At 34.1% G+C, this 14,681-nt stretch overlaps 1 protein-coding gene across 1 annotated transcript; it reads right to left on the minus strand.

Moving 5' to 3' along the window:
* Window positions 1–318: 318 nt before the first annotated feature.
* Window positions 319–4,443, minus strand: LOC108205981 (protein INCREASED PETAL GROWTH ANISOTROPY 1). The gene is made up of 6 exons (XM_017376125.2): window positions 3,145–4,443; window positions 2,529–2,660; window positions 2,254–2,435; window positions 2,046–2,157; window positions 768–902; window positions 319–664 (listed from the first exon to the last, which is right to left on the minus strand). Exons 1-6 carry the CDS (start codon window positions 4,252–4,254, stop codon window positions 536–538), a joined length of 1,800 nt encoding a protein of 599 aa, XP_017231614.1. The 5' UTR covers window positions 4,255–4,443; the 3' UTR covers window positions 319–535.
* Between the last annotated feature and the right edge of the window lie 10,238 nt (window positions 4,444–14,681).

A 14,681-nucleotide genomic window follows, 5' to 3' on the forward strand; every position in this document is an offset into this window, starting at 1 on the left:
TGTTATCAGACTCCGTCTAAAAGTGTATACACATTCAAGTGTGTTCAAGGGTCAGTCTCAACAACATTTTTATAATGTTGTAAGTTATTGGCCTAAAACAAAGTGGTTAAATATCCATAGTTATACTCAAGTACAAGGACGAGTGTCCGACATAGATGGTCAACAATAAAACCATAGTAATTTTGACTCCAGGAGTATTGTGTATATGCTGGAAACTGTAATCAACAATAAAACCACAGAAATTTTAACTACAGGAGACCTTGATTCATTTAATGTTCATTTCTGATATAAGGGGCTAAATATACGCAAAACAGGAAGTTCAAGCATGCGGATCATAAGTTTCAAAGGATTAAACCCTAATAATATGTTTCAGTAAGAATTTAGGTGCATCCCTCCCATTCATTGTTAATCTACTGATTCAGGAAATAAAAACGCCTATAATGGCAGCTATTATTATGTTTTAGAAATTTATTAAATATGTCTATCTTTACAACAAAATGTGGTGGCAACTGAAGCTGAGTTTGCTGCAGATCCTTTAGCAAGCTGTAGACCTACATATATATTTTTGCTGTTGTTGGCTTTGGCACTGTATATGGCATGATCTAGCTTTATCCCTCAGCTCCTCGAAGGCCCTCATTGTTTCTGCATCAAAACCACCCGCAAACTGCAACAAATCCAAAGAGAAAAAATATTAGCAACAAAACATAATCAAGCCGAACACTTAAAGCACAATGCATATACTATTTCTCATTAAAAAAACCATATACCTGATGTACGCGGAAGGCAAACCTTACGCCTTGAACGATCAATTCTTCTTCTTCAGGGCCACCATCAACATTTTCCAGCTCTGCAGACACTCTCCTCATGTACTTCATGGCTAATTTCACAGATGCTAGCTTAATCTGGAACCATCAATGTGGACAATTATTAGACATCATCTCTCAAAATGGTTGTGTTTCTCAATCAGTGAATCAAACAAGACATGTACATACAAACATGATGACACAACATAGAGACCAATAATAACATGTTTATTATACTAGATTTAAAGTGGGGCCAAATATTCTGCATATTGTCCCCTTAAATCTGCAATTATTATATTTCTATTCAATAAGGTTTATGAGTTGAGATATTTTGAACCATGACAACAAATTATTTAAGGAATGTTGGTGTTGCAAAAAGGGCTGCATTTCTAAGTAATTTATAAAATGTTGGTGGTTCATAAAGAGCTGCAGATTACAAATCACTGCAGTTTTTCAGAGTCTCAGAGTTGCAACATTTCAAAATAAAATTTAAGAATCTCTGAACTCTACAGACCTGCTTATCATCCAAATATAGTTAAAGTAGGAAAGTTCGTAGAACCAAGGGGCTTTTTTCTACCGGCATCTATTTAAGGCGCAAGGAAAAGAATGGACATAAAAATGTCGGTATATATTCTGTCCTGCTCTATCTCAATTTCTTAAACCTTGTTCAGACTAATCAAAGTGATTAGTATGCTGAGTTAGATACGTGCAAGTGGGTAAACGGTTAAAACTGTAAATCTAAACCCAAATTTACTTGCTAACCTCATTATAGAAAGTAATGAAGCAAAGCATGAATTTATTTTAGAGACCCTAATTCTAACTGCCCAGTTATGGACAAAGTAGACTGAGAAAAATTTACATTTGATTGGCATCAAGAATTTAATATTGTAACACTTAAATAGTAAACTCATTTTAATTTCTTTATTTCTTTTTCAGGATTTATCAATCATGACTCCCCTCACAGGACCACCTCTGTGTATTTACATGAGTCATGACACAAGGGCTCCCCGTGATTGCTAGAGTAGGTAGGGTTCATAACTTCATATAGTTCTAATTTGTTGGCTCCACCCCTCGCACCCTGTTATTGGTCTACTCAATGCACTCCATTTTTTCAGTTACAGTTTATTATGTCAATACTTAACATTTATCTCGTTTTATTGAGGCATAATGAAGCCATAAGATCTTAATTTTCGCCTTTTTCCAATGAGACATACAACAGCCATAAGCTTTTGGGTGTTATACCTGAGTGACATAACCAGTGTCCATCATCCAGTCCATTGGAATTTGAAATCCTTTATATCGATTAGCAGCTGATTCTCTCATTCTCGACAGATTGTAGACTCCATGTTCCAACCTGCAATCAGAAACTTTCACTAGGTTAGTACTAATCCAGACAATAATCGCACACCAAGTCAAATATAAACAACCATTCTAAAAACATGTAACATACTTTTCAAACAAGGCTTGCATTTTCTTAAGGGCTGGAGCACAATGTTGTCGAGGATCGTCTCTAAAAGAGGACACCTCAGATTCCAGCTTCTTGAGATCAGAAAACCCAAATGCTGCTTCTCTAAGCGTATCAGCTTTCTGCTCCGGCCATTCAAAATGCTTAAGCACTGCTCTCTCATCAACCTGCCAATAAGCATCATCCTAGGTTACAACAAATTCATCTCTAAACAACCATTTAAATTGTTGGATCCATTAATTAGAGTCAGAAGAATTTACCAAGTAAGATAGCTCATCATCAAGCCATTTCACAAAAGGCACAACATCTTGAATATCAGTAAAAGCAGCATTCTCAACTTCTTTGATCAAGAACCTAATGAAATCACCTTGTGTCTCTACATCAGTCTTAATCTGTAATCAAAAAGACAAACATGATAATCAGTAGTGACAACACAGCTCTTAATACCAGACGAATCCTAGATTTCGATTTTCATCCTTCCCCAATACTACTTAAAAATCTAATGCATCAAAAAATATGCACATCATACATAATAAAAATCACAAATTCATGAACGCATACTTAAAATCTAATTTCATGTATATTACTTAAAAAAACAATAAAAAATACAATCTCATGAGTAAAATCTTTTACCCAAATCTGAGGCCAAAGATTTTTTTGAAGAATCATTCAAATAATTTAGCAGTGAAATGTCAAAATCACAGCTTTTTTCTTGAGTAAAATCCACAACTTTTTGCTTTACCCCATCAAGATTTTCAAATCTAAACACTGTCTTATTCTATAGGGGTACCTAAACAGCAAAGTCTAGTCCATTTCACTAACAACACAACAGCAGTAAAAAAAAAATTAAAACAGTAAAATTAAATCAGAACTTACCGCAAGCAAATGTGTGGACCGGTTCTCAATCTCACCAATCATATCCCTCGCATTGGCCGTCGCCGCCACTTCCGCCGCTGCCCCATTACCGGAATCTCGCCGAGAGTCTCTCCGCATCAAAGAATGATAAAACTCCACAACCTCCGGCACTCTCCTGACCTTCTGAGCCCCATTCTTCGCTCCCTTCATCGGCGGTGGTGGCGGCGGAGGCGGTGCCGGCGCAGGTGCAGACTTAGTAGCCACAGGCCGCGGTGGCGGCGGCGGCGGCGGCGGTGCCCGAGGCTTAGCCACTGAAATTCCACTCAATGCACTATCCTCAGTCACGAAATTCTCGCTAGAACAAGACGAATTCGACGATGAAGGCGACAATGCAGCAGAAGAAACATTTATAACTTGCGGAATTATTAGTGTAGGTCTCGGCGGAGGCTTCGGAACTCTCGGGATTCGAGATCTCGCCGTAACGGATACTATCTCCGTCATTTCTTCGGAAATTTGTGTGACTTTATTTTTCGACTTTTCGACCTCGTTTTCAATTTTACTAAAATTATAATTTTCGACAAGCGAAGCACTTTTTTTCAAATTTTTCGATTGAAATCTTTGCGACGATGCCATCTCTTCGGAGAATTGTGCGGCTTTTCTCAACGCCGAGACCTGATCCTCCAAACTTTTAATGTTCTCCTCGTATTCCGCCTCTTTCTGCGATAACTTGCAATGCAAGTTATCCACTTGCCGGCGTAATTCATCATTCTGGCTCTCCAGAAAATCAATCGTCTTATTCTTTAATTCGATCTCGCCGTCTTTTCTCGCAATCTCCTCCTCCAAAACCGGCAAAATCGCCACCGATTCTTTTAACAGCTTGTTCTCGAGCAGCTCCGTCTTGAGCCTCGACTCTCTCTCGCGCAGCTCCTCGACTAACCGGATGAGCTCCGTCACATCCGGCGGTCGAGGCTGCACTTGCGCCGAGGATCGCGGGAAGTAGCCGCCGAATGAGCGTGAGAATGAGGTCCCCTTCTGCACTTTGGCTGAACTCGGCGACGGCGACGGAGACGGCGGCGGATTAGGTTGAGATTTCGTTAAGCCTATCGCTGCTTTTACTTTACCAGCAACCATTGTTGCTGCACTGTGATGTTAAACAACTCTCTCTCTGTCTCTCTCTCGCTGTATCTCTCTGTCTCTCTCTCTCTGGTTTTATGTTTCGTTGTGTTTGAAATTGATGCAACTTTAAGTGCGTTAATGAGATGAGAGGTGAATCAAGTTCTAGTTGGTTTAGTTGTTGTCTCTCTGCTTTGAGAAAGCGAGAGAGATAACGAGAGAGAGAGGGGGAGTAAAATAGACACGGAGATCGAGGAACGGTCACTTTTTTCTTTCTTTTGTTTTTGCTTCCCTCGGATCCTATTTCAAATCTATGGATATTTTTTGCCATAAAATATTACTCCCTCCGTCCCACCCATTTCTTTACACTTTCCTTTTTGGGGTGTCCCATGCATTTCTTTACATTTCAAAACTTACCAAAAATAGTCAATGGGTCCCACCACTTCTCCACTTTTCTTTCCTTTTCACACTACTTTTACTCCACTATCTTCTTTTTATACATTAAAAATCAATGGGTCCCACAACTTTACCAACTTTTCTTCCTTTTTTCCACTACTTTATACATATTCCTTAAGCTCCGTGCCCAACCCATTTGATAAGAAATGGGTGGGACGGAGGGAGTATCTCTAAATAATTTGGATATCGAAATATAATCTGTAAATTTGAAATTTACAAGATTTTACCGTTTCAAAATCTTAATAGTGGTTGGCATTTATGAATCAAGATTTTAAGCAATAAAAATATTGAGTGTAATGCAAGATAAATATAAAAACAAAATTAGACAACGAACTTGAGAAATGGAAAATTGGTGAGGGGATTTAAAGAGTGCATAATAAAAAATGGTTATTTAAAGAAAGTAGAAAAGTACTTCCAACGGTCGGCTGTTTAGCGGATTAACCTGGATAACTGTGCCATGTTGTTGTGCAGTAAATGCTACTCCCACTGGATTTACTCGTACAAAAATGCACGGGGTAGTTGGTTTAGTGAAAGAAGTATTTAATGTTTCTCGTGAGTTGTGGCTCTTTTTTTAGTTTTAGCGGTTAGGTTGTTTTCAAATGGAGTCAAGGTTTTCGAGTGAGTTGACTGCGAAAAGACTTCAGTTGACCCGGAAATTTTTCTTATATTTACTCCCGTCCCGGAGTAAATCGATTGTCTATCATGTGCCCTCAGGTAGGCTGTTAACGAAATGAATATTTAATGAAATATTCGGTATTCGAATTCGTTTAGTATTATCCGTGTTCGTTTATTAACAAATACAAATACGAATTCAAATTTTAAAAAATATTCGGTTCATTAACAAATACAAATTCGAATAGATAAATATTCGTATTCGCTATTCGCTTAATTATTCAGAAATTAAATATTATTTATATATATATATATTATTTTATATTATGTAGAAAAATATTATATTTCTTATTTAATAGGATTATGGATTATTTTGGGACCAGATATTAAATTAAACCAGCCTAGTTCATATACTAAAAGGTTGAGCCCGTGGAAGTTCGGTTGTATGATCTTGGAATTAATTAAGGCGTATTAAACTTTATATTTTGGTTGTAATTTGAATTTTATTTTCTTTGAATTGGATAATTATAATCTGTATAATTAGTACTTTATAGTTTGCTTGAATTGGTGAATTACGAGAGTTTATAACTTTTGTCACACGCTAGCACTTCAGTTATTTAGTTCAATTTTATTTTAAATGAGTACTTTAAACGAATACGAATAGTTCGTGAATCTAACCGAATCCGAATACGAAAACAAATAATTATTCGGATAATAAACGAATACAAATCCGAATATATGTATTTAAACCGAATACAAATATGAAAATTAAGATATTTGTTTCGTTAACAGCCCTACCCTCAGGGCACAGGTTAAGCTATCATCACTACGGGTTGTATCCTATGCCCTCAGGGTACAGGTTAAGCTATCATCATTATCTTCTTTTTCTGTCAACTGTTCTCTCTAGGGGTGCATTCGGTTCTGTTAACCGAAAACCAAACCGAAAAACCGAAATAATTTCGGTTTAGTTAACCGAAATTTAAATTTCGGTTCGATTTTCGGTAGCCAAATTTTGAATTTTCGGTTTTTCGGTTATTCGATTTTTAAACCTCGGTTAACCGAAAACCGAATGGTTAACCGAATTCTTATACACTTTATAGAAAAATAAGTATTTTAACTAATAATATAAATTATTTTCAAAAAAAAAAACTAATAATATAAATATTCTAACTTTATAAACGAGTTATGTATCAGTTCTGTTTTCTGTCACAGAATAAAAATATCAGCTGTAAATCTACTGCATGTTATTTCAGTGTCTGCTGTCCAACTACATCCTTATGCAAATTATAGGCTCTGCATTTGTTGTTTCTGTTTATGTCAAACAAGCTGAGTGCGGATGATGCGAAGCAAGTGCACATATTAGCAAACTGAAACTAATTCAAGATCATGTCCTTTATATAAATGCATGTCGTTAATACCAGAATTAAATGCTACTCTATTATACCAGGATGCAAAATCTGAAAGACAGAGTGGGTTCTTCTTGATTTTTTTGAAAATTTCGGTTAATAATTTCGGTTTTCGGTATTAACCGAAATTTAAATTTCGGTTCGGTTATAAAACCGAAATTAATTCGGTTCGGTTTTCGGCAGAGGTTTTTGTTAAATTTCGGTTTCGGTTAACCGAAAAAAATTTCGGTTTCGGTTTCGATTAACTGAATGCACACCCTAGTTCTCTCTCTCCTCCTTTTCACGCGAACAATTAACGTTTCATTAATTATGTTTTTTTTATTGTTGTGCTTTCTTTTTTAACCACATATTTTACATATTATATCCAAAAAAATATAATTAATTAATTTTATGACAACTTTTAATTAATTTTGTCCCACAAATAATAATGAGTCCCCCTGCATATACACTAATTTTCTAATTAAAATCAGCCAATATGATATATAATAAAAAAAATAGTTAGAAGGTGATTTTAATTAATTAGAAAATTAGTGTATATGCAGGGGGCTCGTTATTATTTATGGGACAAAATTAATTAAAAGTTGCAATAAAATTTGATAAAAAAATTTGTTTTATGTTGACATTTTTTTGAAATAAATTACATTTTATCATAAATATAAAATTTTGAAAGATAAATCAAATATAAATATATAATTAGTATTTAATAAAATTTTAACTTGTATATAATTTATGAATAATATTTTTTTGAATATAGTATGTAAAAAGAGTAAATTATGTGGTTAAAAAAGAAAGCAAAACAATCAGAAAAACATAATTAATGAAGCGTTGTTTCACATAAAAAGAAGGAGAGAGATAACAGTTGCTGCAGAAAAAAAGGATAATGATAACAGCTGAATCTGTGCCTTGAGGGCACAGGTTAGACAACCCGTTTATAATTTTTCACTAGCAACAACTTTAACAATTATTTAATAATTTTTTAAAAATATAATTATTACATAAAAAGCAAGAAGTTATTAGTATTTTGAACTAGTTTATGATGGGTTGTCGGTTCTAGATGCATGTAGTTATGAGTTTGTGACGTTATAAATGATATTAGAGCCTGACTTGACACTGCCCAGTTCTATAGGTTTTTGTATATTTGACGAGGATGTCGAATTTATAAGATGAGATGTTTGTAATAGTCACGCTGGTTAGAAAAAGAAGACCTGAGTGTTTTTTATAGATACAAGTCAATAGCTGATTACTAGCTTTTTTGAACTCCTATTATGTCGAGAAGATTATTTATCAGAAATGGCTAAAGGTAAATTATATTCCTCCTGATTTGTTTTATAGTTTATCTACTGGCAATTATTCAAACTAGTAGACTTGATGTCTTTGCCATAACTTGTGAAAATTTTGTTTTATAACTAAAATAATATAAATAAAATTCAGAGATTGACTAAACAATTGTGATAGAGAAATGGTTGTTAAGTGAATAGTTGCAAAGCAAATGATATATTTGCATTGTGTTTTCCATGTACCTAATTATTGTAATCTTAATTAATAATGTATTCAAGCTACCTGGTTGTAGTTTGTATTACTTTTAATCTATACTTTTTGCTGGTTTGCTACTATGTGGTGTATAATCTTGATTAATTGTGTAATCAAGCTATCTGGCTGTAGTTTGTACTGCTTTTAATCTATACTTTTTGCTAATTTTCTACTATGTGCTTATACACCAAGTTGTTTATTAGCTTACATTTTTTTAAACTATACTTTATAATGCTGAGGTGCTGCTACATTTTATGTAGCAAATATTAAGATTCATATCTTTATTGTATTATTTTTTTCAGAATCATCCAAATGTTAAGGAGGTAAGAAATAAATCTTTTCCATTTTATGATGAGTTAGCTAAAATTTTTGGCAAAGACAGAACTAAGGAGAAGGTGTCGAAAGTCTAGTTGATTTAGTGGAAGAAATTGCTAGTGACGAGGAGAGTAATCTGTATCAACAAGCTGGACAACAAAAAGATAATCTTAAAGATGAGGTGAGTCCTAAAATAAATGTGCAGCCTATGCATACAAGTGTCCGTAGGAGTAAAAGAATAAAGACAGATTCATAAAAAATTGTGAAAGAATTGGCATATATGGGCTCCAGAAAATTAGCAATGTCATGGAAACTAGAAACGAAAATATCGCAAAACTAACTGGTTGCTTCCAACGAATCAGATGGTGCTAATAAAATAAAGATGGTAAAATCTGAGCTTTTGAAGATTGAAGGGCTAAGTCCAAACCAAATTATAAAGGCATGGAGTAAATTGCACTTTTAGAGACAGACCACTTTTTAGTCTACCAAAAAATTATCGATCAATTTATGTTCAGGTTTTGCTGCTTCCTGATTCTTGATCATTTGATTATAACAAAATTTGATTGTGCTCATCATTTTGGAGGACAACAACGTGTCTTTAGTTTAATTGTTTTCCTTCACGGTGCTTTCTAATTTTATGAATAGTTATTTTCTTTTATTCTTTAGTTATATTATTTTTAAACTATGGTTTGGATCTTAAAAGCGCTTCACATAGCTTTTTATATAATTTATGATACTTGCATACTGCTTAGTGTAAAATTTATTTTTACTTATCTTTTTAGTTTTGTTGTTATTGTTAATTGTAAGTAGGGTTGTTCACGAACCGAGTCGAGCCGAGTTTTGATCGAGTCGAGCCGAGTTTTAAATTTTTTCCTATCGAACCGAGCCGAGCCGAGCTTTCTTATCGAACAAAAAAGTGTGTTCGAGCTCGAGCTCGTTAACTAACGAGCCGAACATGAGCTTGTTCACGAACAAATACGAGCCGAGTCGAGTCGAGCCAGAGAAAAATAAGGCCAAACCGCTACTTTACTCTTAAAATAGCAAGTCAAATAAAATTTTTAGTGTGTTTTGATGGTACCATATTATAGTTAATATTCTCATGATCGATTTGATATATTATATGTTGAATTCGGCGTTCAATAACATATATATATATATATAGGGTCTTGCTCAAATGAGAACCCCAACTAATGTGAGATATGAGATCTAATCTCAGCCACACATTTTTATCCCTCAAATAGATCACAACCCCATATTTTATAACCCACCCACTGCTTCCTCTCTCTCGATTGTCTCCCCCCCTCCACCACCTCCCATCGCCACCACCCTCCCACCGTCGGCCGCCCTCCCACCATCGGCTGCCCTTCTCACCCGCATCTAAGCCCCACTTGTCCTCCTTCCCCGCTCTTTTCTTAACCATTCTCGTCATCTCCTCCCGTCATCGCAGTCGTGGCCACCACCACCACACACCAGCAGCCCTGGCCACCACTGCCGCAACACCAGATTTACTCCTCCCCAAGCTATGTCACCTCCTCCACCAGTCGAAGAAGTCTAGATCGTCGGAGCCGTCGAGATCGAGTGAACTCATCCAGATCGTTGGAGGTGTAAGGACGGAGCTCGAACACTCTAGTTTTCCGGTGCCGTAGCCGCTGCCGGAAACATCAGAACGACGCTGGTGATTTTTCAGATTGAAGGGTCAATTGATTGTAATTAATGATTTTTTATATTGGGGGGTTTGTAGATGGTGGTGGTGGTGGTCTGAAATTATTGATTTTTCGATGGTGATTTTAATTTTCTGGCGTTGATTTTTAATTTTCTGACGGTAATTTTTAGTATTCTGGTGGTGATTTTATATTTTACGCTGGTGATTTTATGTTTGTCAACGGTGATTTTCTGGTGGTCGCCGGAGGTGGTGGTGGTCAGCGGTGGTTGAAGATGATAGGTAGTTGAATTAGAAGATGATAAAATATTAAAATATTAAATGAATGGTGAGAGATTAATATAATGTATTTAAATAAGTGGCTGAGATTAGATCTCATATCTCACCATAAGAAGGGTTCTCATTTGAGCAAGACCCTATATATATATATATATATATATATATATATATATATATATATATATATATATATATATATATATATATATATATATATATGTTACGAAATTATTATGAAAATATTGCCTTTTTTCGAGTTTTAACGAGCCGAGCTCGAGCCGAACGCACTAAAAGCTCGGCTCGAGCTCGTTTTCTTAACGAACACATTTATGTGTTCGAGTTCGAGCTCGAGTTCTTAACGAACCGAGCCGAACCGAGCTTTTATCGAGCTAAGCTCGAGCTTGTTCGCGAACAGCTCGGTTCGCGAATAACTATAATTGTAAGAAATTCCTACGAAGTTGATAAATGAACCAAAATAGAGTAACTATGTAAATTCTAGTTACATACAAATGAATCAAACACAAGTTTTCAACTTCCGAAAAATTAAACACCATAAGTTAGTTTCACGGAATTTCAACTTCACAAAGGATCCACAAAATTAGTGAAACAAACAAAACCTAAGTGTGTGTTAACATATTATCAAGGATTTCACATTCTTAATAAAATCTTTAAGAATATTGAAGATCATTTAATACCACATTAAAATAAGACATTATGTTCATATAATATTAATGTACTAATTTAAAATATAACCGATCAATAAAGCATTTCAACAATATTGACTGAAATGACATAAAATATAATTATGTAAAATTTATTGATGCTACGAATCATTAGAGCTTTTACAACCTCTAAAACCTTTAACTAATACTTATTAGATAAATGATAACATAAATAAAAATTATATATTATATTCAAAATATTCTCCATAAAACTTACATATTATATGCAAAAAATTCTCCACTCCAATAATACGTTCTACTTGACTGAAAATTTAGTCAACTAGGTTATCTAATGGGACGAGAATGGTAACCGTTCCCTGATCCACCCTGAATAAAGTAGCTTCACTATACTAATATCGGAAATGAGCAGTTACGGGCATTAATTATTTTATCCGCTCAAATATAGGGTGGGTATGATATTAATATTTTACTTGTGGGATCCTCCATCATGAATAATATATATACACATATATATATACATATATACACACACATATATATATACACACATATATATACATATATATATATATATGGGGATCCTCAAATACAAACCACCCTTAGCCTAAAAATCTAAAAATTAGTTTTAAAATTATCAAATATTTTCTCATACTTTTTAAAACTTACAACATGCAGCCCCTAGTTTTGTCATCAACTTTCCAAAATTTACACTTTTTATCCAAATGCCACGCTAGCAATGTGACCCCACGTCACCTGCCACGTCGGCATTGGGGTCCACTCAGACCGCCATGTCAGCTGACACGTCAGCACCGGGCTCACCCAGGGTGCCACGTCAGCAAGTGTTGATATGTCACCTGCCACGTGAGCAGCCCCGCCACGTCAGCGCCGAACTCTGCTACCACGTCAGCAATGGGCCCCGTAGAAATTTAAAAAAAAAATAAAATATGAAGTAGAGTGCATGTAGTAATTATGGAGTGCTCATAGCAAAATTGAGAGTGTACTTAATGATTTTTAGGTTTGTAGGTTGATTTGTATTCTACTGGTAGGGGTGATCGCGGTGCGGGCGGTGCGGTTTTTCGCTAAAACCGCGAACCAAACCGCGTATGCGGTTTGGTTGAAAACTCAAACCGCAACCGCACCACGCTAGCATAAAAACCGCGTAAACCGCACCACAAAAATGCGGTGCGGTGTGGTGCGGTGCGGTTTGTGCGGTTTGCGTGCTTAAGAATAAATATTTTTAGTTAAAGTTCGAAATAAAATTAAAATATACAATAATTAAAACCTTTTCTTGTGATGAATTTATATGATATCTATCATTTCAAAACTACAACTACTAAATAACACAAACAAAAGTGTAATTATGATAATAAATATGAGTACTAACTACAAAGAGACATGTTATAATAATATAATCATTTCATACAAATTTAGTATAATAGTAATGCGAGATTGATAAAATAATAATTAACTATTATTTGAAGAGATTTAACAAATATATATAACATAATTATAAATAATATATGTATATAATATAATTTTATTTGACAATCACTAATATATATATATATATATATATATATATGTGTGTGTGTATATATATATGTATATATATATATATTATAATATTGTGCTGCGGTGCGGTTTGAACCGCACTACTAATATGTCAAACCGCAACCCGCACCACGCGGTTTGTGAAAAATTCAAACCGCAACCGCACCATAAAAATTAAAAACCACGTCTTGTGGTGCGGTTTGGTTCGGTGCGGGCGGTTTATGCGGTTTGGGCGGTTTTCTGATCACCCCTATCTACTGGAGTAAGACCATATGTATGGGTGTGTGTATAAATTTTTATGTCATTTTTAATGTAATATATTTATGTTTAACAAGCAATATCGAAAAAAGTAATTTTAATGTACAGTAACTGAACAAGATTAAATGATGTATTCCATACAATCATATTTCGTTTTTCACAAACATGTTTACAATAATAATTTTTATTTTAAATCTTTTTTATCGAATTCTAATATTAACATTATGAGTGAAATATATTTAAATTTAAAATTAATAGCACTGTCAATAAAAATATTTTAAAATTATATTTTATGTTCTTTATATATTCATACAAAAATTATAATTTAAATACTAAATATTTTTCATGTAACATTACTAATATATATAATAATAGGATGGAATGAAACAAGGCGTTAAAATAAAATGGGGGATGGGACAAATAAAATTTATACGGGCTAAGTATAATCACGATCCCCTCCTGAACCGTTCTACTGGCAAACTAGCAACATTTCACATCATTTATTATCATAATAAAATAATATATTCTATTTAAATAATTTAAAGTAATAACATATTGCTTTTAAAACATAACCAATCATTATAACGAGTACCACCAGATAACAATTTCATAAACAATCATTATAATCCGTACCATCAAAAAACGTATTTATTTTATATTATGTTAATCAATAATTTTGGATAGGACGATGCTTTTGAGCTCCACTAAAGTTGAATATAAAGAATTATATATAATTTTTCTTAAAAAAATAGAGAAAACCAAACAATTGACTTATTCATTCGTACCGTTATGTCATTCAACAATTGTTGGATAAATTAAGTGCATCTTTGGCCAGAGAGACTTCTTTGTAATTTTTTCTATGAGAAGTCGGTTTCTACTTTTTTTACACGTTTGCGTAAAAAGTTGGAAACATTTATAAGAAGCTGAAAATACTAACTTTTGTTGCAGGATTTCTACTTCTTTCTCAAACAGTTTAATCACTTATAAGTCTTAATTTATTTCTCACTTCTAGTCTACTTTTTTACTTTATGAAAAAAGTATTTTTTTTTAAGATTACCCATACGAGACCTAAATCTGCCAAGAATAAAAACATGATTTTCTATTCTAATATTAGATTTCCCTGTTTTATATTTGATATTTGTACACATTTTTCGATATTTCGCCTTACACAAGTGTTCAAAGTAAATGCAGACTAAAAGTTTTCAAACCAAGTCATGGTAAATTGGAAAAAGCACTGGTTTTATGTTACATTACTAGAAATACAATTGAAGCGAGGGATGTGAGCTAATAAATGAACAATGGTCCTAGCCTCCTAGTTAAGGAAAGGAGCCATATATGATGCAGATTCATATAGAGACAAAACTTATCCTTGTAGTCTCCTGGACCATCATTTCCTTCATATGCTGGAGGGTCTCTGAAACACATGCAAGCCAACCCAGCATCAGTTATTGTTTACTACTCTCATGCAAACAAGACTTTTTTTCTGCAACAACCAAACACTTTTCCTTATATATAAATTCCCGGCTTAGAGTGTGTAAACTATATACAGAGGCGGATCTTAGAAGGGGCAAGAGGGGGCAACTGACCCCCTTAAATTTTTATTTTTTTTAATATTATACATATTTTTAGGTTGTAAAATTGAAATTGACCCCCCTTAAATTTTTTGTGACCCCTTTTATTTTTTATTTTTTTAAA

Source organism: Daucus carota, chromosome 2 (genome assembly GCF_001625215.2).
Source record: "Daucus carota subsp. sativus chromosome 2, DH1 v3.0, whole genome shotgun sequence".
NCBI classification, from domain to species: Eukaryota; Viridiplantae; Streptophyta; class Magnoliopsida; order Apiales; family Apiaceae; genus Daucus; species Daucus carota.